This window comes from Trichoderma atroviride, chromosome 7 (genome assembly GCF_020647795.1).
Source record: "Trichoderma atroviride chromosome 7, complete sequence".
NCBI lineage: Eukaryota > Fungi > Ascomycota > Sordariomycetes > Hypocreales > Hypocreaceae > Trichoderma > Trichoderma atroviride.
The window spans coordinates 1011492-1031894 of record NC_089406.1 but is presented as its reverse complement, the minus strand read 5'-3'; the positions used below and the strand labels follow the sequence as shown (position 1 = coordinate 1031894).

At 48.8% G+C, this 20403-nt stretch overlaps 7 protein-coding genes across 7 annotated transcripts; 3 read left to right on the top strand and 4 right to left on the bottom strand.

Moving 5' to 3' along the window:
• Nucleotides 1–252: 252 nt before the first annotated feature.
• Nucleotides 253–450, bottom strand: TrAtP1_012339 (uncharacterized protein; the record flags this gene model as incomplete). Its single annotated transcript, XM_066115488.1, has 1 exon — nucleotides 253–450. One exon carries the CDS (start codon nucleotides 448–450, stop codon nucleotides 253–255), a length of 198 nt encoding a protein of 65 aa, XP_065971587.1.
• Nucleotides 451–514: 64 nt separating this feature from the next.
• On the bottom strand, nucleotides 515–2434 carry TrAtP1_012338 (uncharacterized protein; the record flags this gene model as incomplete). The annotated part of the gene is made up of 1 exon (XM_014090266.2): nucleotides 515–2434. One exon carries the CDS (start codon nucleotides 2432–2434, stop codon nucleotides 515–517), a length of 1920 nt encoding a protein of 639 aa, XP_013945741.2.
• A 393-nt stretch (nucleotides 2435–2827) lies between these two features.
• Nucleotides 2828–5648, top strand: TrAtP1_012337 (uncharacterized protein). Its single transcript, XM_014090267.2, has one exon. It carries the CDS (start codon nucleotides 2889–2891, stop codon nucleotides 5385–5387), a length of 2499 nt encoding a protein of 832 aa, XP_013945742.2. The 5' UTR covers nucleotides 2828–2888; the 3' UTR covers nucleotides 5388–5648.
• A 3624-nt stretch (nucleotides 5649–9272) lies between these two features.
• TrAtP1_012335 (uncharacterized protein) lies at nucleotides 9273–13883 on the bottom strand. The gene is made up of 3 exons (XM_014090269.2): nucleotides 13393–13883; nucleotides 10716–13314; nucleotides 9273–10650 (listed from the first exon to the last, which is right to left on the bottom strand). The coding sequence occupies exons 1-3, from the start codon at nucleotides 13604–13606 to the stop codon at nucleotides 10566–10568; spliced, it is 2898 nt and encodes a 965-aa protein (XP_013945744.1). The 5' UTR covers nucleotides 13607–13883; the 3' UTR covers nucleotides 9273–10565.
• TrAtP1_012336 (uncharacterized protein) lies at nucleotides 9538–10197 on the top strand (the record flags this gene model as incomplete). The annotated part of the gene is made up of 1 exon (XM_014090268.2): nucleotides 9538–10197. One exon carries the CDS (start codon nucleotides 9538–9540, stop codon nucleotides 10195–10197), a length of 660 nt encoding a protein of 219 aa, XP_013945743.1.
• A 348-nt stretch (nucleotides 13884–14231) lies between the features above and the next one.
• TrAtP1_012334 (uncharacterized protein) lies at nucleotides 14232–17017 on the bottom strand. The gene is made up of 2 exons (XM_066115487.1): nucleotides 16021–17017; nucleotides 14232–15894 (listed from the first exon to the last, which is right to left on the bottom strand). Exons 1-2 carry the CDS (start codon nucleotides 16365–16367, stop codon nucleotides 14826–14828), a joined length of 1416 nt encoding a protein of 471 aa, XP_065971586.1. The 5' UTR covers nucleotides 16368–17017; the 3' UTR covers nucleotides 14232–14825.
• A 192-nt stretch (nucleotides 17018–17209) lies between these two features.
• On the top strand, nucleotides 17210–17548 carry TrAtP1_012333 (uncharacterized protein; the record flags this gene model as incomplete). The annotated part of the gene is made up of 3 exons (XM_066115486.1): nucleotides 17210–17270; nucleotides 17322–17407; nucleotides 17483–17548. 3 exons carry the CDS (start codon nucleotides 17210–17212, stop codon nucleotides 17546–17548), a joined length of 213 nt encoding a protein of 70 aa, XP_065971585.1.
• Between the last annotated feature and the right edge of the window lie 2855 nt (nucleotides 17549–20403).

Here is a 20403-nt window from a genome sequence, read left to right as displayed (position 1 = left end):
ACCCATGCCTGGATAAAGATATATCCAGACGGGAAGCGGCAAGCATTTTAGCCCTGCACGCATCAATAGTTTCGAGCCAAAAAAAAAATATCCATGTGACCATTGGCAGCCTCTTACGTAGAATGGCCAAATGGTTGAGCGCCCTGCATCTACAAGCCATGTAATGCCTTGTGAAAACCAAAACTTGCATTTTTGTAAATAGTAAAGATCACGAATAGGTATATTGGTTCTAGTAAGTGATAAAGTGGCTAATTAGGCGCCGGAATCGGCATGAAACAATTCTTCCAGAGTACACCCTGGAGCAAATCCAAGATTCATCATAAACTGGGGATCCATTTCAATGCTGCTGTCAGCGTAGTCGATGTTGCCCAGCTCCTCCAGGATTGCCTCGTAGTCGACCGAGTTGGTTTGAGATTCTCCTGGTTGTATGACCCGGCTAACGGGCTGCATTGTACCGATCAAGGTTGGTAAAAACTGCATACCGAGATTCGGCGGAGGCTGGGCGGGAGAATATTTATGCTGATTTTCCATATAAATCTGGCCGCTGGGGGGGTATGTGTGCCTCCGTGGGGAATAGCCCATATCCTTGGCGAATGGATCTTGTTGGGGGTTCTTCATGGTAGCTCATTGGATTGCCCTGGCCCAATGGCTTCAGTCCGGAGATGTTCCCCCAAGAATTACCGGATATTGATGTTGATGTTTTAGGCGATATTGCATTCCGAGCTGCCTCATCTGGCAGCCACACTCTCTTGATTGTATTTAATGCTAAATTCCATCTGTTGGTATCAGATGTCAGCATTTCATCAATGATGCCTTTCTGTTGAACGAGTGAAAACAGAGCAACGATGATAGGCGGAGTCCCACATGCCCCAAAATTGGATATGCTGGATTCAACCACCTCTAGGAAATTAGACGTGAGGGAAGATCGTTGGCCCGGGACGAGCTCAACGGTTGCGGCTAAGAACATGGCCTGGATGAGAAATGCTGAAGGTACCATTGGAGTTGCCTCTCCGGCAATAACAGAATTGCAAAAGCTGAACTGTGGATCCAAGGATGATACAAGATCCCCGACGGTAATAGCTTTACCAGGGTCGTCTGGATGAAGCTTTTCGGCAGCATGAGTACTTAAAATCTGGGCAAATCGACTCAACTGGTCCAGAGCAAAAGGAGGGGGTATCTGAGGGCGAGCAGAGATGGGATTTAGTGAGAGTTTACCAAACCCATAGGCCGGAGAAAAAGAATCAGTGAAGCCCAAATCTGATAGACCAGTCCGCTGGACATTTCTCATATCCAGTATCCGGGATGGCTGCCCAATACAAATCGATGTTAGCACCTCGATGAGGTTACAAGCGGCAGCTAATTTATCCAAAACTGGCTTTTGCGCATCGCCATTCATTACCCGCAGGTATGAAATCAGCCGCATGGCCTTTCCTGTGATGAGTGATGCAGCCAGCATGTTTTCACGGCCGATCAGAATAATTGCGTGTAGAAGATTTGCTTGAATGCCGGAAACATCGAACTGATCTTCCTCCTGCGGGATCAGGCTCCGTGCTATGGAAAAGATCTCTGTCGGCGATACAGCCCCCTCGCTGATGAGAGGAGCTGAAGAGTGCGCATTTTGAAAAGCTGCAACAGCTACAGCAGACCAGAGAACGGCAAGATTAGAGGAGGTTGTGCCATCTTCCGTCGGGCGATCAGATACACTTCCAGCCTGAGACTCGCATATTGTCGCGGTAGCAAAAATGTCTTCTCGATCGAGTATCGGGAACCAGCAATGGGTATATGCAAAATAGATGTTAAGGAAATGTCGATAATTCGAAGGTAGTTTTGTCGCCCGTTGTTTGATTGATTTGAGCTCTTTTAAAGAAAAAGCCTCGTCAAAAGCTCCAGAGTCTGTCATGTGAGGACTTGCCGATGAACCTGCTATCAAGTCGGTATTTTCCACCGCAGTGTCGTCGTCTGTTTCTGAATCTTCGGTATTAGATGCTTCCACTTTTGGTGCTCCCCCTTCGCAAAGTAGCGATTCAAGCTGCTTATGAACGCGGCACTTGCTCCACCGCTTATGAAGCTTATTCGCGGATATGCCTTTGCTCATAAGAATGTTGGCGCCATCTTTGCCGTCATCCTTGACTAGCAGCTGGTGTAGGGCCTCTTCATTGTCGGGAGTCTTCTCAAGCAACCAAGCAAGCGATAGCTCAATTGCTCTCAGGTATCCGCTTTGAATACCTCTCTTCTTAGATGCAGGCGTATAGGAACAAGACCGGCGCTGAGACACGCAACGGCCACATTGTGGACGTCCGCCATCGCATCTCTCTCGGGCTGTTCTGCAAGCATCACAGGCCAGAGACACTCGCCGTCGCTTGGTTCCTGTGGTTGATGCCTCTGATTTCCTAGCAGGTTCCGACTCGTCCTTGGATCTTTTTTGGGGCGACATGCCGATCGATCATATCTCACCGAAAATCTTTGTCAGCGCCGAAAAATGGATTGCCGTGTTGCCAATTCTCTGTCTCTGCACCAGCATCATCTTTCAGAACGCCAGTATCAACTCTGAAGGATTCTGCACAATCAACAACTGAAAGGCTAAGGAGACAAAACAGGCTCAGCCTCACGATAGTCTTCAGCTGCGACTTCGGCACTTGCCACGCAATCACAACGTGCTATTGGATACACGCACCACTGATAGGGATAGAGTCTGGGGTAAAAGGAGCTAAAGGCTCCTGGCGGGTGGCGAAGTTCCGGTTAAATGCTTATCCCTGGCGCCACAACAAAGTTTAGAACAGTAGTAACAGGCGCCGAGTTGACACTTGGAAACCCATTCAATGTTCACGTTGCAAGAGACTCTTACCACACCACCACACGTTTGGAAACCACACGCAGAATGAGGCATCATGGCTGGCGTGAAGAGATCGTTGGCCACTATGATGAGCAATGAAGGGCCGCTCAGTGTCGACCGGCTGCGGCCATATGCCTTCATCGGCTCAAATTCTGGATCAGAAGTTGCATCAAGAACCCCTACTCCGCCGCTCACACCCACTAGCGGCAAGATCCCAGGTTTCAGTTCCGATGCCTCACTGGCCTTGGTAGGGCTCCGAGGCTCAGGAAAATCAACATTGGCCATCATGGCCGCGTCGGCTTTGAAAAAGAAGGTCATCAATGTGGACGTGGCATTCCAGTCAGCTACGGGCTCATCGAGCTCGAATTTCAAGCAAGTCCATGGGAACGCAGAATGTCAGCGGAGGCAAGCAGAAGTGCTGCAGGAGATTCTCCAGCAGAATCCAACAGGGAGCATCATTGTCTGTCCCTGGATGGATAGGAATGTTCAGATTCTTCTTCGACAGTTTACAGCTACCAACCCAGTCATTCATGTCCTTCGGGATGTCGATGCAATCCAAGGCCACTTGAAGCTCACAGACAAGACAAAAGTGCGCAATTTGATGAAAATGAGCAACTTGTTCTATCGCAGTTGCACGAATCTGGAGTTCTTCAACGTCTCCGAAGTTCGGGAGAAGAATGTGGAGCAATACGAGATCGGTGGCCGTGGATCCACGGCGAACGCTCCTTACTTGGCTTTGAAGCAAGCTGAACGGCATTTCCTCAAATTCTTGTCGCTCATTTACCCAACCGGGACTATTCCCTTTTTCGAGTCTGCATTTCCTCTTGCTAGCATTGCGCCAGAAGACAGAAATTTCACATACTGTCTCTCTCTGCTCATCGAAGACATTTTGAGCGGTAATGAGAAATTGCAAGACTCAATAGTTGGCGTAGACGCGGTTCAAATCTTTGTCAACGACTTGTCAGCAACCCGGGATCCTATTGGCGGTTTCAACAACTTAACTAACAGAATTACCGAGGCCACGGGAATTGTCCGAAGGAGCACTATGCTGCCCATCTTGCTCCACATCAAATTGCCTGAGGTGCCCAACAACAGCATAGTGCGGTTATACCTGGACTTGCTTTCGCATAGTTTGGCTCTCGCTCCGGAGATGCTTACAGTTGATTTACGATTGGACCAGTCTGATCTCTCCAAGGTCATCTCTTCAAAGAGCCGATCTAAAATTGTTGGAAGCTATTTCATCTCAACAGACTTCCAATCTTGGGACTCTCCGTCATGGGTATCTTGGTATCAGAAAGCCTGCCAGCTGGGTTGTGACATGGTACGGCTAGTACGAGTAGCGACAACAATGGACGACAATTTTGTCATCTCGCGATTTAAATCCAAGATTTCATCCCTTCAAACAAAAATACCGCTCATCGCGTACAACAGCGGATATCTTGGCCGCCATTCGACCTGCTTCAACCAAACTCTTACACTGGTTGCATCTAGCCCAGTAACGCAAATCCAGGATATGGGCCATCCGTTTCCCTACATCACGGCAAAGGAGGCCACCAATGCCTTATATGCATCTTTTGTATACGATGCAATGAAGCTTTACGTGTTTGGAGCCAACGTAGGATACAGTATGTCTCCAGCCATGCATAATGCTGCACTGTCATCCTGTGGTATACCACATCACTATGCGCCTTATTCGAGCGGTTCTCTGAAAGGGGTTGAACACCTGATATACGATACTCACTTTGGCGGAGCATCTATTGGACTACCATTCAAAGTTGAAATTACAACTTTGACTAAATATCTAAGTCCTCACGCCAGAGCCATCGGGGCCGCCAATACTTTGATTCCCATTCGCCAACTCAAATCCGATGGCACCATCCCAACAGGCTCTGCGCTTTTTGCTGGAATAAATAGAGCTGGTCCTGTTTTAGCTCTATATGGCGAGAATACAGACTGGATCGGTATTCGAGCATGTATCCGCCGCGGACTGTCTCCCGCAAATGCTGTAAGACCAACCACATGGGGACTCATTATAGGTGCAGGCGGTATGGCCCGCGCCGCCGTTTACGCTACGCTACAGGTTGGCATCAAAAACATTGCCATTTACAATCGAACCATGGAGAATGCGGAGAAACTAGTGTTTCATTTCCAGAAGCTACTCAAAGAAGGAGAGCAGAATTTGTTTACCGATAACCAAGAGATACGGTTTCATATATTCACTTCTCTTGATGAGCCTTGGCTATCTGATCAACGGTATCCCTCCATCATTATATCATGTATCCCGACGCATCCAATTGGCAATACGCCATCTCCCGAGTTCAAGCTGCCTGATGCATGGATGGCCAATCAAACAGGCGGCGTTATCATCGAACTCGGATACAAAACATTGAATACGCCACTCTTGAAACAAGCAAGAGATGGGGCTTCCCGAGGCTGGGTAGCTATGGACGGCCTGGATTTGCTTCCGGAACAAGGCTGTGCGCAGTTTGAACTTTTTACAGGTAGAAGAGCCCCCCCGACGTGTCATGCGAAGAGAAATCTTGGAGAATTATAGGGATGAGTATGGAAAGTCACACCTAGAAGAATTACAGCACAGGCTACAGTCAACAGTTGAACAGGATTCTTAAAAGCTATAGCTTCAGCAACTACATGTAAGCTATGGGTTTTGATTTATTATTAGTAAACTTTGTATATACATAGCTCCAGCAAACGTGGGCACGCTTTGGGGTTTGGTTTCGTATTTAGTAGATAAAATATTATATGTACATAGTTTAGGAAGCATGGGCAAATTATGGATTATGTTTCATGATTTAGTAGGTACATACACACACAACTCTTCATCATGCCTGGCTGTGAATTTGGCAACCTAGATATAGCGTAGGGATATTCTATTAGATGTCTTATGCTACACGCATTAAGAAGTCCACTGAGAGAAATACTTCATAGGCAGCATTGCTATGTCACCAGCAACAAGAAATTAATTTCTGCTTGGTCTTGGCCTACTTAAAAAGCCACCGTTAAACCACCGTTATCCCTGTCAATTCCAAGCTATGCGATCCTACGAGCAAGATTGTCTCACTTGGAGGGGCATGCAGGGAACCTATTGCTTCTCCTGGATAGATGAACTCAAATGAAATGAAACAACAATTTTTAGTGAATCGCGGCGTTATTTATTACTCACAATGAGTAGAGTTTATCAACTTGTTACGTACAGTCACATTTGTAAAGACTGCTTTTACCACGCTAGACGCAGGGTTGAACGGATAACAAGCTTATGATAGCTCTTGGAATACACGTACATCTCCTTTCAGTTAGTCTATATCTATTCAAAAGAACGCTTCAAAGCTTAAAGTATAGCATCTAGCCCAGTTGCGTTTGTAGCGGCGATAGTACAGGGTATTTGCCTGGGGACCCGTCAAGTGGCACTACCTGCACAGGATCAGTCAAGGCACCCTGGTTTCAACCACAGGCATGGCCTTCTATGTAGAAGCGCCGACATTTCATGAATCAATAGTTTACAGCTTTCTCCACTGCAGATCTTAGTTACCTTGATGTCTAGCTTGAATAGACTCCATGAGCAAGGAACGTAGGAGTTGACGTGCGCTTGCTAGTATGGATCCATGGCAGCACGATTGATCACGCACCATATTCTTAAAAGATACATAGCTCCCAGGAAGCCTGTATTCTTTTCTGTCGTAACTCCTTTGCAAATAAGCAACGTTTATTCTCCATATGCCCTAAGTAGCTCATCCTGCTTATCAATGTCTTGGCCGCACAGAGTAATTGCTTAAAGAAGGATCATGCATGTGCGCCAATATTAACACTCATCCGTATCTTGCTGAACAGTTGTATGCGGGAATATACTCTTGAGAAACTAGAATAATATCGAGGCCTATTGGGAGCTTTCTTTTCCACCCTTGTCAATCGTCTCTCTTTACCCAAGACACACGAAACGAGCGTAAATCCCCTCATTAGCTAACATTGCCCATATTTCACCTGCCCAGACTGCTTATTTTGGTAAATATAAGCGACTCGAGCGTATTAATGCTACAAGCACTAATAAACATTTACAGTAGATTCCCAATAAATATCCCATGTTCAATTTAAACACCCCACATCTAGGCTGCAGCGAAACAAGCATATGCTTGGGTAGCCCGATCCAACGATCCATGAGATACCGCTACTGCATGGTAGTCCCCCTTGCATGAATGCTATAGCCAGGATGGTCCATGACCTTTATGGAACTCATCAATCGCCGCGTGGACAGGTACAAGTTTCTAGACATGAGGGAAAATGGTACAAGTAGTCGAAATTGACACTCTTGGCAAGCCGAAAGTAGAGATTAACTGTTGAAGAGGGCAGCGTCAAGGCAAAAATTCAACGTTACTTCAGAAGCGCCTTCTGTAATTACCATATCAAAATTTCCTACCTTGGAAATAATTTAAACTTCTATTTCTAGCATCTGCATGTAAGACTTGGCAGGGTTGAAAGACAAGGAGGCCGCAATCCCATGGCAAGTTAAAGACTTTGGTGTTATTAAGCTGCTTGACAGGATTATATGCTATTGAGCTTCGTTGATACGGAAGCAGCTTTCCCGTTCAAATCATCAATCATTTTGCTATTTCGCTTCGTTCCTTATTTCACAGCTTCATACCCTTACAGCAGCGTCTTACTGTACTCACCGGTCCAATCCTCTCACTAATTCGCAAAGCGCTTATAAACCACAGCGACCAATCCTCCTGTCATCCCAGCTTCCTCATTCGACAAACACCAAGGCGCTACCGCCTCTCAAGTCTCCATATCCCATCAGTCGATTCACAAAAAAAAAAAAAAAAAAAAAAAAAACCACCAAAAAAAATTCTGTTACCAGAGCAGAGCAAACAAACACTAATGGCCCCGGCCCGCACCGGCCACGCCGAAAGCACCCAAAGCCCATTGGCTCCGCCAAGCAGGAATACGCCGCACCGCGTGGCCCTCGAGTCAACCACGCTTGTTTTAACCACGTTGGGCATAACGGCATGCCTATTGTGCTATTGTTTGTTCCTTCAGTTCAAGTCGTCCGATATGTCACTGGCCACACGACAGGAACAGGAAATGGCGCTTGGGAGGCTGTCAAAGACGGCTACACGGAAGGCTGGACGAAAAGGTAAATGCCACATGTTTCAGTTGAACTAGAAGCACCGAGTTCAGAAAACACACATGTTCGAGTCAGCTACTTAGGTACATAGTATTCACTACTACTAACATGCATCTCTGCAGGACATGGCGATCGTCAGATTGAAATGAATATGCCTAAAAAAAACACAAAGAATAGCTTATTGATTAGTGCTCCCCAAGCCAAGTAATAATTCCAGCTCGTCTAACATGACCTACCTTTTCAAGCCCAGCTCCTCATCAGGGTAACCCGGCCATCAAAACCGTCTCTCCACGCTGTTTCCCGCTAATCGGGCCTCTAAAAAAAAAATCCGCATGGCATCGTTCCCACCGCCACCATCGCGGAATCTGGACACCGAAAACATACAACTCAAGTCATGCATGCATGTCACCAGGCCCACGTGTGAAAAAGAAGAAGAAGAAAAGAAGAATGCACGCAAAGACGCATCATCGCATCATTTTAGCTCAGGGTTGACACCCCCCGTCAGTGCGGCTCTCCAGCCATCCAATGGCAGCCCCGTGCCTGGCAGGCGGTTAACCCAAATAGGCAGGAGACGATCCCACAGCAGGGATACTCACTGATTTTCTCAGCGGCACTTGGTTCCGTCTCCCGAGCTTTAAGGGGGCCGTTGTTTGACTCGCTGAGGCCGTTTGGGTGCAGCAGAGCGTGTAAGAGTGCTGTTGGTCGTCAAGTCATGTATGGAAGAGCCATGAGTCGATGGGGAAAAAAACAACTCACTCACTCGGATAACCAGGCACAGTTAGAGCCTCGTCTTTGCATCGTAGCCTATCCCTAGCCCCCAACAACGTTTCACAAGCCGAGCAGGGCAAACCAATCGCCACAGCCTCTCCCGGGCCCTCTACGACCTTCCGAGAGAGAGCAGGCTGTCAGCCTAGACGCCCGGTCCCTCTTCAGGCTATCAAGCGGAATATACTGCATAAACCCTGGGCTGTCTGTTTAAAGGCAAAGGTGGATCCATTGTCTGTATGCACGAGAATACCATAGTACACTGTTTAGGTAGCATGTTCACGACCAACGTTGCTTGAGCACTCATACTGAAGGATTTCCCTAAAGGAAAGTTGCTCATGCCCAGTTTGGGTTTAAAGCAGGGATGAGCTTAAAAAAAAAATATACTTGTACAAGCATGTGTACACTCATCCTATGAAGTTTCAAGTCAGAACCTGGTCCAGTGAGCACTAAAACAAGCAACTCCATAATGTTACAATGGAGCAAGGGAAAGCATGAGAAGGCATGGGATATCTCCAGTTTTATTTTCTGTTTCCCCCGAATGAATAGTAACACCCTTGTGAGGCGCGAGGCTCTAGAAACAGATATATAAGTTCATCTCATATTCCTCTTTGCCGATCTCTCTTTTTTCCCCTTCTTCAATCTGAGCAGCTCTTCAGCAAAAAACAGTCCTTCCTTTCCTATCCTTTTCGAACGAAGTATCCAACTTCCTTCACTCCTTAAGAAACAAAAACCACAATTCGGTTTACAACTCTCCTTTTACCAAAAAAACAGAACCAACTTCATTCCTTTGAAAGACAAGATGCCTTCCTTCACCTCTTCCCTCGGCTTCCTCGCCGCCACCGCCGCCACCGTCTCGGCCGCCGTCCTCCCCCGTGGCGGCACCGTCTCCGTCACCCCCCACGAGCAATACTCGTCCTCCATCGGCGTCCTCGGCTGCCACATCAACACCAACCGCGTCGCCTACTGGCCCGGCGATGTCGACTGCAACAACATCTGCGTCCAGCTCACCTACCAGGGCCGCTCGCTCAACGTCCTCAAGATCGACTCCTCCGGCGGCGCCCACGACATCTCCTATGATGCCTGGAACACCCTCGTCTTTGGCCAGTCCGCCACCGTGGACCCCCAGCAGGGCGGCGGCATCAACATGGACTGGCAGTTTGTCGACGTCAGCCAGTGCGCCGACCTGCTGCACAACGGCAAGCTGCCCCTCAGTGCCGCCAACAGCGTCAACTACGTGGCCAACTGCCTGAACCAGCCAAGCTCATTTGCTGCTCAGAACTACGAGTTCATCAACATCCTCGATCCCGTGTGCCACTATGGTTATGACGAGGACTGCACCTTCAACCTGTCTGTGAGCAACCAGCCTAGCTGCCCTCACCAGCTCGGTGTCCCCAACACTCCCACTGGCGTGTCTGTTCAGAACATCCAGTACGGCACTGGTAAAGTCTACACTGCCTAAGCAGCCAGCAACTGTATATATCTAGCTGGCGCTTGCTGTGGTGATTGTATATAGTCTCCTTACCTGCATATGAAAGAAAAGAAAAACTTGATGGAAATGTTGTCTTTTTTTGGGTTGTCTTGTTGATCATTAGCAACCATTCTTGTATATATATTTGAACCTTCTTGTACATAGCTACCTATGCATATAAAACGTTTTCAGCAGAAATGACCAGTCTCACTCGAGTGTAACACGTAAGAGATAAAAGGGAATCGAGTTGCCACAGCCCAATATATGGTGCATTTGTCGCTAATAATTTGAGAGTATGTAGTCGGGAGGGAGGGTATCTATACTTCTATCATTCCCACGGCGGATGTGTTGAGTCCACCTCATAATGCCCACTCATCAAGGTTGTCATCCCGAGTGATGAAAGGCTCGTCAATCCTCTTGATGGCAAAGTCGCTGCAAAGAATACTATAAAAATGGTTAATCAGCTGCTTCAGGGCGAAAGATGCCAAAGTAAAAAAAAAGAGACTTACCATGCTGAAGCTACCAAGGCATCAAGTTCAGCAACAACAGCTTCTCGCCGCGCACCGCTCACAAGTCCCTTGTGAATTTGCATTTGAAGCTCTTTAATTCGGGACGACTTGGCAACACCAGCTTGTTCCAAAACCTTCCGCCCCATACAGTCCGAGTGAAAAGAGTGCTGGCAAGGGAACACAAAGAACTGCCTGCTCAGGAGTGGCAGCCCACATACGTAGCACTTCTCGCCAGGCTCCACAATAGCGTATCGATGATCCAAAGCAGCAATATCTAGCTTGATATTCGCGGCCGTCTGAGAAGACTCATCCATTTCCTTCTTCAAATTATCAATGTTTCGGCTATAATCTTCGAGGGCCTCGCAAATTTCCTCTTTGAAGTCATCAATGACCACAAAATCAGGGAAGAAGGGAATTAGATCCTCAATCCGGAGCAAATCGCACCTCTTTAAAAATTCAATCGCCGTCTTGATACCGTCAGACTGAGATATGACTCTCCGGGCAACAGCCAGCCACAGCCTTTTACGCAGCTGAGGGTTTGACATTGGTCTATCAGCAATGACCGCTGCTAGCTCCACCTCATTGTGTGAGAGTGCCAAATCGACGGCCTGAAGATACTGCTCCATGCTGGTGTATATATGAACACAAGAGAGGGTTCGGTGGTGATGGATACACTGTCTCAAGGCAAAGTCGGAATCGTATCGAGGATCATCGCCTTGCGCCTGAAGGTAAGCTAGCAGTCCCGACTCATCTTTGGAAGGGAGTGAAGCGTAGATGGACACAAGAGTGTTGTGAACCGCGGCATCGGTAGAATTGAGCTGGTATACCACATAGTTGAGATATCTTATGGCCTGATTCTGGGCCGTTCCTTCACCAGAAAAGTCGCGATGATATTCCAACAAAGCGGGGATGAGCTTTCGTGGACTGAGATCTTGATGCCTCATAAGGATATCCACTGTATCTTGTGCCACGTGCGACATGAGCACAGTACTGTATCGGTAGAAAACTTCCGGATCCGTCTGCTTCTTCAGGACATTGAGCGCATCAGTCCATCTCTCTCGCTGTACCCAGTATGATAAGACATAGTTGTAGTCGTTGATAGCGTTGGCAAAGTACAAAAGCTCTTCTTCCCTACCGTGGCTACTTATCACGTCGTATACTGTCCTATGGTCGAGATCGCTCTTGTATTTGTTAACGAATTCTTGAAACTCTTTCTTCGCCGCACTCATTTGGTTCCTTGATTCGGCAGGATTAATTCTCTCTGTCAAATCTGTCTGAGTGATGATTGCATCGTCGAGAGAGTTTAGCTTGGCCATGAAGATCTCCACAAGCCAGCTCGCAACCATTATTCTCTGCATGACAGCAGACTTTTTGGTCGTACCCAGCTTCGTAAGTAGGAAGATGCGCAGTGCATCGGGTTGGTTGCTGTCGATGAGCTTGAGTGCAATCTCTTCAAATGGCTTGTTACTCCGGCCGTACACCATCGCAGCCTCGCTCCAGTGGCCCTTTGTAGAGAGGTAATCACCAAACGCCGCGGAAACAGTCTCCTTTTGCATTTGCGAGCGAGCTTGCTGAAGAGCTGGCTCAAACTGCTGAGTCTCCATCATAATCTTCCAAATGTTTCTATCTTCATCTCGCACCACAATCTCAAAGATTTCCTCAGACGTAAACAGCCAAAAGGTATTCTTTTGAGAGTCTACGGAGAAACCAATGGGCTTCTGCCCGGCGGACAGTACGTCATGTTCCGACACCATCTCTCCAGTCAGACGGTTGGTAGTAATGACACGGCCGCCGACCAGATTTACAATGTGCCACTGGGTCAGAGCAATGGCATCGATTGTTTCTGTGGACGGCTTCCGCTTGCTTCCTGCGCCCTGGGTAACGATTTGAGCTCTGGGGAGCATCTTAGATTCTGCAAATATCTTTGATCCAAGCGCGGCGTCTGTAGGTGAATTTAATAGTTTTCCGTGATACACGCCATGTGATGATAGCCAAGCATATGCTCGATCCGGCACATCGTCGTCATGAGGGCTAGTATCAGGTGGATCGGGAGACACGACGAAAGTGGAATTTGCCCCAGAAGTAACTCTTGAAAGCTCGTGGATGACGGGCTGCTCCGTCTCAAACATCCTTGTATAGACAGAGCCGCTACCGTCATAGCCATGGCTAATCCTACCGACGAGGTGGAACAGTCTACTTGGGGTAGCAATCATAATCCTGCGCAAGTCTGCCTTGCCATGCAAGTTGTCGACCCAGAGGCCCGTGATGGGCTCATTTGGAAGCTTATGTAGGTTCTTGAGATGCTTCACTTCTTTCTTGTAGAATTCGTTGGACGTTTCTATGAAGGCCTCGTAGATGTTGCCGTCGGCGGCACCAATAAGGATTTCTCTCGTGGAAGCAGTAGGCAAGGAAGGGTTCCAGGCAACACTTTCAATCACAACATCGCGCAATTTACTCAACGCTCGAGGCTGCTTGGATTGTGAATGTAGATAGAAATTCTGGCCAGTCGTTGTGCAAATCAAAAGATGCGACGCTGTCGGATCGAGGAACATGCGTCGAATAATGCCAATATCGGATGGCTTCTTTGGTAGGTCGATATCTACGTCAGGCCGTCCATATTAGCCCAAGGCTTCTCTCAAAGCATTTCCTACCCTCCTTCATATGCCACCAAACTCACCGTCAATGTCCTCGGGCCGGTTCAGGTCGATGCGCAGAATGCGGCCATTCGACAAGGCCAGGATGATGACGTTGTTCGCAACCTGCGCAGCGGCAAAGTCGGCTGCTATCGAGAACTGCAGCTGCACCCGCTCAATCGTAAAGATTGGCAGGTCGCCGCTCTCCAGATCCGCAGCATCGGCGGCGACAAATCCGTCGTTGGGATCGAGCGACATGGTATCGGCTTCTCAAGCAGACATGCTCGCGCGGGGCTTGAACACGGCGGTGGAGGCCCCGAATCCTGCTTCCGGGTCAGGAGCAGAGGCGAGGCAGTTTCGGCTGCTTTCGCAAAAGGCGGTCGGGTAGATGGGCGGGAGACTGCGAGGCTGGGTGCCTGGTTGAAGCTCGAAGCTGGCGATGGCGGAGCAAATGGGCGGGTGGTTGAGATGGCCAGGCTGCGTCAGTGACGGATCTTTGGGCAGCTCCAACGTGCTGCTGTGGCGCTCATTCGCTGGCGGAGGCGGTGGAGCAAGGGAGCTGGATGCCGTATCGCGTTAGGGGGGGAAGAGTACTTGCAGCCTCGCTGTGGTTCCGTGTGGCGGCCAAGCCACAGATCTATGGATGCCATGTCGTCCAGGTACGAGTATATTATGGTAGCTGCGTCCCTCAAACCTCTCTTCAGAACCGACGCTTTGAATATTTATGTATTTTCATTTTCATTTTTTACCTTTTATTATGCTTTTTGCTCTTCCCTCCGGTGACATTGAGGATCACAAGTACTGCTCTACAACTTCACACGAGCCCAAAGTGGCTTGTGGAATACTGATATACATGTCTCCTTCAACTCCCAGCTCCTTCGATCCCATTGCCAATAGCCTATATACAGTTGCAAAAAAAAAAAAAATAAAATAAAAAAAATGGTAATATCTAAACAATGAATTATACAATAATATGGTCAAAGAATAGGATTCTATATCATTATCCAACTAACAAAAAATAAGGCACCAAGATTCCAAGATACCATAGTCGAATCTTTTATCGGTCGGCTGTGTGCAAAAAAGAAAAAAAGGGAAAGAAAGAACGGTAAATGAAAACAAGAACTTTCAAGAAAAAGCTTGCATGCTTGCTTGTAATCAAATTTCGTCGTCTTCGTTAAAGTTCGTTATTGTAAATGGTGGTGTATCGCTGTCATAGACCCATTCGATAGCAAGAAATGGTAGTGATCAGAGAGGCCTGCTTCAAGCTAAACGTTGTAACAGCCTATCCGATGGAATTCAAGCTAAATGGCTTATGAGCTCTTGTCGCAGCAATTTGCTGCTCCCAAAATAAGGATGCTGATGAATGTATAGTGGCCGATCAGAGTGGACAGTCTATGCCAAGATGGCGCATCGATTTGCTTGCTTTCTGGCTCTTGCTCTCCACAAAACATCTTCCACACTTCTCCCCTGCCACTTCTTATAAGGATTCAACATGTGGCACTTGGTGTAAAGTCTGCGTGACAAAATGCTCGGTTGTCTGGCGCGGTGTTGCGTTCGATGCAGAGTCCAGCTCGGGTGTTCCCTCCTCTCTTCGAGTTCGCAGAGACAAAGGTTCATCCGCTGGCCAAGCGGCGTTTGACCTAGGTGCCTGAAGAGGTTTTCGCGCTACGATGACGCGGAGCTTGGTAGTGAGAGACTTGGCAGCCTCGGGATTCTTTGTGATATTGGCCAACTCCCAAGCCACTTGTTCGCAGACGGCTTTGCACTCTTCCGGATCCCAATTCATGTACTCAGTCAGGAGGCGCAAAGCCATGGACTCGATGCCGTCTATAAGAGCCATTAACCAAATCTTATCAACCGATGGCTCGTCAAACATGACGGGAAGAGAATAGTCCACCACTCGGATATCCACAAAGCCCGCTTCCATGAAATCAGGTGCGTTCAGATGAGATATGGACACCTTTCGCCCCGCCATATCCGCGGCTATGTGGATGTCTCTGAATAACTTATGGATAGGCGATTCGGGCGGGAAGTGATTGTTGAAAAAATCAATGGTATCAAATCCATCCAAGTCGAGGACCTCTATCCACCCACCAGGCTTAAGCGAGTAGTAAGCGCAGTCGTAAATAAAACTCCAGTCACGAAAGGCGCCCGATAACCAGCGCATGTGGATCATGTCGTAGTGGTCCGGCGGTCGGTCCCAGTCTTCGGCGTCCTCGATTTCAAAAAACACGTTGACAGGAACGCTTTCGGTTTCGGCAATGGCTGATATGTCGGTTCCCACCACTTCGCATTCTGGATACATCTCTGCAATCCTAATTGCCCATTCACCAGTGCCAGTGCCAACATCAAGGATATGCGAGGGCAACTCGTCGAACGGAGCAAGACTCAGTTCTCCATCAAAGATGTGCAAGAAGACTTGGTGCAGCAATGTCAGCCGAAGCTGTTCGATCTCATCGTTTGGCATGTGGTACTCTCGGCAATATCGGCGACCATGCAGTTCACGATAATCGAGGTCCATGGTCCATAGAGACCGAGTTGACGCTCTTGGCATGATTGTTAGCAGCTGTCAAGTTTAAAAGATGATACGGAGAGCCAGGCATTTGGACCTAATTCCCACGCCACAGCCAGCATCGATTGGCCAGGAGTAAAAGTCTAATGATGAGACTTACAAGTCAGAAGTCAACGTCCGCGAATCTCCAGCCACGAAATGTCCGCCAGCTGACCTGTATGTGCTCATTGCGCCATGTCGGACTTGGCTGGCTGGATAAAGAGAAGCTACCTCGAAATTGTCATTGTCATCTTCAGGGTCATCCCTGAGGTCGGCGACAGTATCGCCGCCTGCGGCTTCCTCGTCCTCCTCGGTCCCGGCCATGCTGGATGATGCAGCTGGATATCTGTCGCTTTCTCTGTCGATGGATGGTCTTCCAGACTGTGACACACGGGGCTCATGAAGGCGTGTTTCTTGTTGCGCTCGTTGACGCGTTCCCTTTCGACCTTTTCGCTTCTTCGGCGCCATGTGCCTGGCGTATGTCACGGAGTTGTGGATGCTAAGTAGATGATGTCGTGTAGTGTGTTGGAACCCAGAGTTCTATGGTATATGAATGGCTGTGATTGTAGATTTGGAAGACATGGTACTCGGATTACAACGCAAGCAAAAAGGACAAGCGTGGAAATCCAAGATGGGTCAGCGAGAAAAGAGTGATTGCATGTCCCGTCGAGTTGAAAAGCAAAGTCTGGTGCGGCCAGTTGAAAATGAAGAAGCGAGAATAGAGACAAGGAGCGAAGATGCAAAAACAAGAAGAAGAAGCAAGAACAAAACAAAGTAAAATGCAGCGCAAAAGAACGAGCGACTTCTGCACGGACAATGGGGAGAGCGGGACTGGCTGATGGAAGCTGGAGGGAAGCTGGAGGGACTCGGAGCAGCTGAAATGAGTTCCACGCAACAAACTGGACGCTGACGCAGAAGAAGAACAAGGACGGGGGGGGGGGCAAAGAGAGCAGAGAACCAGACGGCCAACCAGCACCGGCAACAAAACGAAGCCCTTGGAAGCGCTGGCTTCGCACAAAAGCCCGAGGCACAGGGGGCAAAAGCAAAACGGCCAACCAGCAATACGAAAAGGTATGAAGCTGAGAGTCGGGAGAGAGAGAAACAATCAAGACTCCAACGATGGTGGTCGATCAATTTCCTGAGTGGGCCGGCAGACGGGCTCGCTGTGGAGGAATCCAGCACTGTGGGTTTACTGTGGGTTCAGCGGGTTGAGAGGGCCCGCAACCCGCCACAGAGGGGGCGTTCCAGGGCACTCGGTCGCTAGCAGGGCTGGCCGCCTGCTGTGCTGCACGAGGCAAATCCTGGCCCTGATGCCTACCCACGGCTGCGATCCGCGAGGCCAGGGCGTGTCACGGCTCCAAGCAGCAGTGGGTGCGCCGGCGGGCAGTTTGCGTGCATGAGGTGCTTAAGCGAGCAAAATAGGCGTTGAGGCCTTTGCATTTTCTTCATGGCCGAGCCGGAGCATTGTCCGGGGCGCAAGGGATGTCAGCGCCGCTGTATGGTACCTGGTACAGTAGATTGGGCATTTCTCATGGAGTAATCCATACGATTAAAGTACCTACCTACTGACACGTAGTCTGCAGAGGCAGATCGGCCGACTCGGTCTCGTGAGACGGACATTCGCTGAGCTGGGAGGAGCCGCTCGCTAAGACAGCGCAAAGGGTTTTGAGACTTTTCCGGCTGGCTGGTTACATGTCTGCTGTGCTAATTCCAGACAATGGAACAATGGAACGCTCTAAAAAAAGAAAAGGCAAGGGAGAGCAAAGGACATGCAGGACATCAATGAAGGCACAAACGGACCACTTTGAGTAAGTCTAGGACCACAAGCAGCACTCAATCTCAGGACCAGTACCATTACTCATTGTCTACACATGCTATAGTAACACTATTCAATATTATACCACGCTTGGCTGTAATATCCCCCATGACATGAATCGCACATTTCACATGTACCACGCATCAGCAGAAACTTGCTGTAATAGAAGCCTACCTTGATAGAGGCCAAGTACAGTGGCTGAGTATGGCACAGTGCAGAGTTTTCAAGCCCTGGCCGGCGAGATGCCAAATGCACCGCAAGTGCTATAACCTAAAATGGAAATCCCGCTTCCTGTGCGGAATTCTTGCTACCTGAAATTTCTCTACTGTATCTCTTCCAGTTTTTCATCCGCTGTCTGCGCTTGGTGAGTCAATGGTGTATCTTTCCCCGAGTGTGGACGAAGCTAGTTTAATCTATGAATATGCAAACCTATAATCTTAATTCATAAACAGCAGTAGCTCATTTATGTCGTAACTCATATGGTACCTACATGTAGGTAAAAGCAATGGTCCTCATGTCATATAAATAGGCTTCTTTCATTGACTTGATGGGTATATGTATATGAACATGACTCTGAGAAGAGAAAACCACAGGCTCAAAAAAGCACTCTGAAATAGGTAAATTGCAAGGATTTCTCTCTTTGGTTGGTTCGCTTCAACTGAATAGTACCTACAGATGGACTACAAGGATATTTCAATGTGGTTGGTTCGAATCATCCTCAACTGAATACAGATAGATTACGGACAAATTGCAAGGTTGTATTTACGTGGTTGGTTCAAATTGCGAGGTATCAATGGCAGTCACTTTGCAGTAGAAGGCATAATATGCAGTCAGCATCTCTGCCAGTTGTGTTGCAGCAGCATCATCACCTTGTTTGTCCAGTGGCCGTATCCCGCAGGTTGTTCCCCATTAGGTATCATAATGCCACGTGGAATCCTCTGATGCATACGAAATATCGTCTTCGACCCAGATGCTATTTTGCTTTCATCTTGCTATATGCTATGGACAATCCATAGCGTATCCTCCATCAAAACTGTCTGGCGGAACATGCCGTAGCCCCGGCTAGCTGTTGTTTAGCTGCGCCACCTTGGGGTCTTCCCGCGACCTAAATCAATCTTGTTCGGGAAAGGCAAAATTAGGGTTGACACCACCAGAGCTCTGGACTTTTGACAGTTTGACTAACCACCGTCTAGCGCTGCCAAAGTAAGAACGTATTGGTCCAACTCGCCATACCTCGATGTACGTGACACCTCTGCGGCCGCTCTCTTGTCCGACACACATGCAGGCAGCATCTTCATCTTCTGCAATACGCGCAACCCCTGCCCGTCGCCGACGCAAAGCTGCCACTGTACGGTCCGCAGAGACCCGCGCGACTGGTCTCCCCTGCAGCGACGGTCCAATGCATGCATACCTGTACCAACCTAATAGCGCAGCAATGCAGCATTGGACGCATCTGCAGAACCGGGGACAGGGCACCGGGGCTTACCAACATGCCATATACCTGCAGCCAACGAGCTGTGGCCCAGGAAAAAGCAACTGCAGGGGGCTTTGGAAACCACTGGGGCCGAGCGGGCGAATCAGCAGCTGGGACGCCTCGCTCGGTTGTTGGATACATGCGTGTAGGTGTGGACTGGAGTCTTGGATACAGTACGAACTGCGTCCATACGGCGGTTGAGCACACGACAGACAATACTGCTGTCGGTATGACTCCCCAGAGCCTGGGACCCAGTAAGGCCTTTGTTCTTCGCAGCGGCCTCGTCTTACGTGGCCGGCAGGGCTCCTGCTTGCTTGCACTAGGGATTGCTTGACCATGTCAAGCCGCTGGGCTGTCAGCATCACGACCCGACAGCTTGGACCATTCAATTGCATCAGGAAGCCATGTGTGGAGAGTCCGTGCAGCATGAGAGCGCCAACGACGAGCTTACATCTTGGTTTCAGGAGCAGCGCCTGCAAGCAGCGGCAGGGTCCGGGCAATCTGTTTCCTCATCTCTCTTTGATCGTTTCATCAGCGCTGACATGTATTCTGTCGCTGTTCGTATGACACTCACAGCGGAAACAATCTCAAAAAGGCGGCTTTTACTGCCCGGGTACATCCCAAAGCATGCTTACTCACCTATACAGGCAGGCAGCTCACGTTGCGTCCAGGTACGAAGCAGAGCTAGCCCAGGGGCACAGCGGCCGCCTCCTTGTTGCTCAACGACGATCATACCAATACGCCCGGTATTGTGCACTTTGGACGCAGTAGAAACCCAAGATCGGGTTCCCATTTCTCGAACCCCTTGTCCATTATAAGCAGTCCACGTAGAGGTAGAAGTATAGCGCGAGAAGGGCGTATCGAGATTACCCATCAGCCAAACTGCACGTAATACCTACTCTCCGGACGTTTTGCTTTTCACGGTTGGTGCAAATAAAAGCAATGCAAGGGGGGGTGGTATTGCATTTGCGCCACCTCGCCTCGTCGCGACAGCAGCCAGAAGTGCCGCTAACAAAGCAGCAAATGCGCATCATACATGATACATGCGCACGCACGCATCAAGCTGACGGATATTAGTGCTAGTACAGGACAAGAAAACATGCTCATGATATCGACCGTATATACGGGATGAGGCATACTACCACCACTGACTAATGATGACCATGTTCTCTGCCGTGCTCTAATTCCGCCGGCCCGGAATTGAATTGCCCACT

Bases quoted from the DNA above. Each gene is read 5' to 3' on its own strand.
- TrAtP1_012335 (XM_014090269.2), bottom strand. From the start codon at position 13,606: ATGTCGCTCGATCCCAACGACGGATTTGTCGCCGCCGATGCTGCGGAT. The intron at 13,315-13,392 runs GTGAGTTTGGTG...GGCCTGACGTAG, and splicing joins CCGGCCCGAGGACATTGACG to ATATCGACCTACCAAAGAAG. The intron at 10,651-10,715 runs GTAAGTCTCTTT...CCATTTTTATAG, and splicing joins GCCTTGGTAGCTTCAGCATG to TATTCTTTGCAGCGACTTTG.
- TrAtP1_012337 (XM_014090267.2), top strand. From the start codon at position 2,889: ATGGCTGGCGTGAAGAGATCGTTGGCCACTATGATGAGCAATGAAGGG.
- TrAtP1_012334 (XM_066115487.1), bottom strand. From the start codon at position 16,367: ATGGCGCCGAAGAAGCGAAAAGGTCGAAAGGGAACGCGTCAACGAGCG. The intron at 15,895-16,020 runs GTAAGTCTCATC...AATCATGCCAAG, and splicing joins CGGACGTTGACTTCTGACTT to AGCGTCAACTCGGTCTCTAT.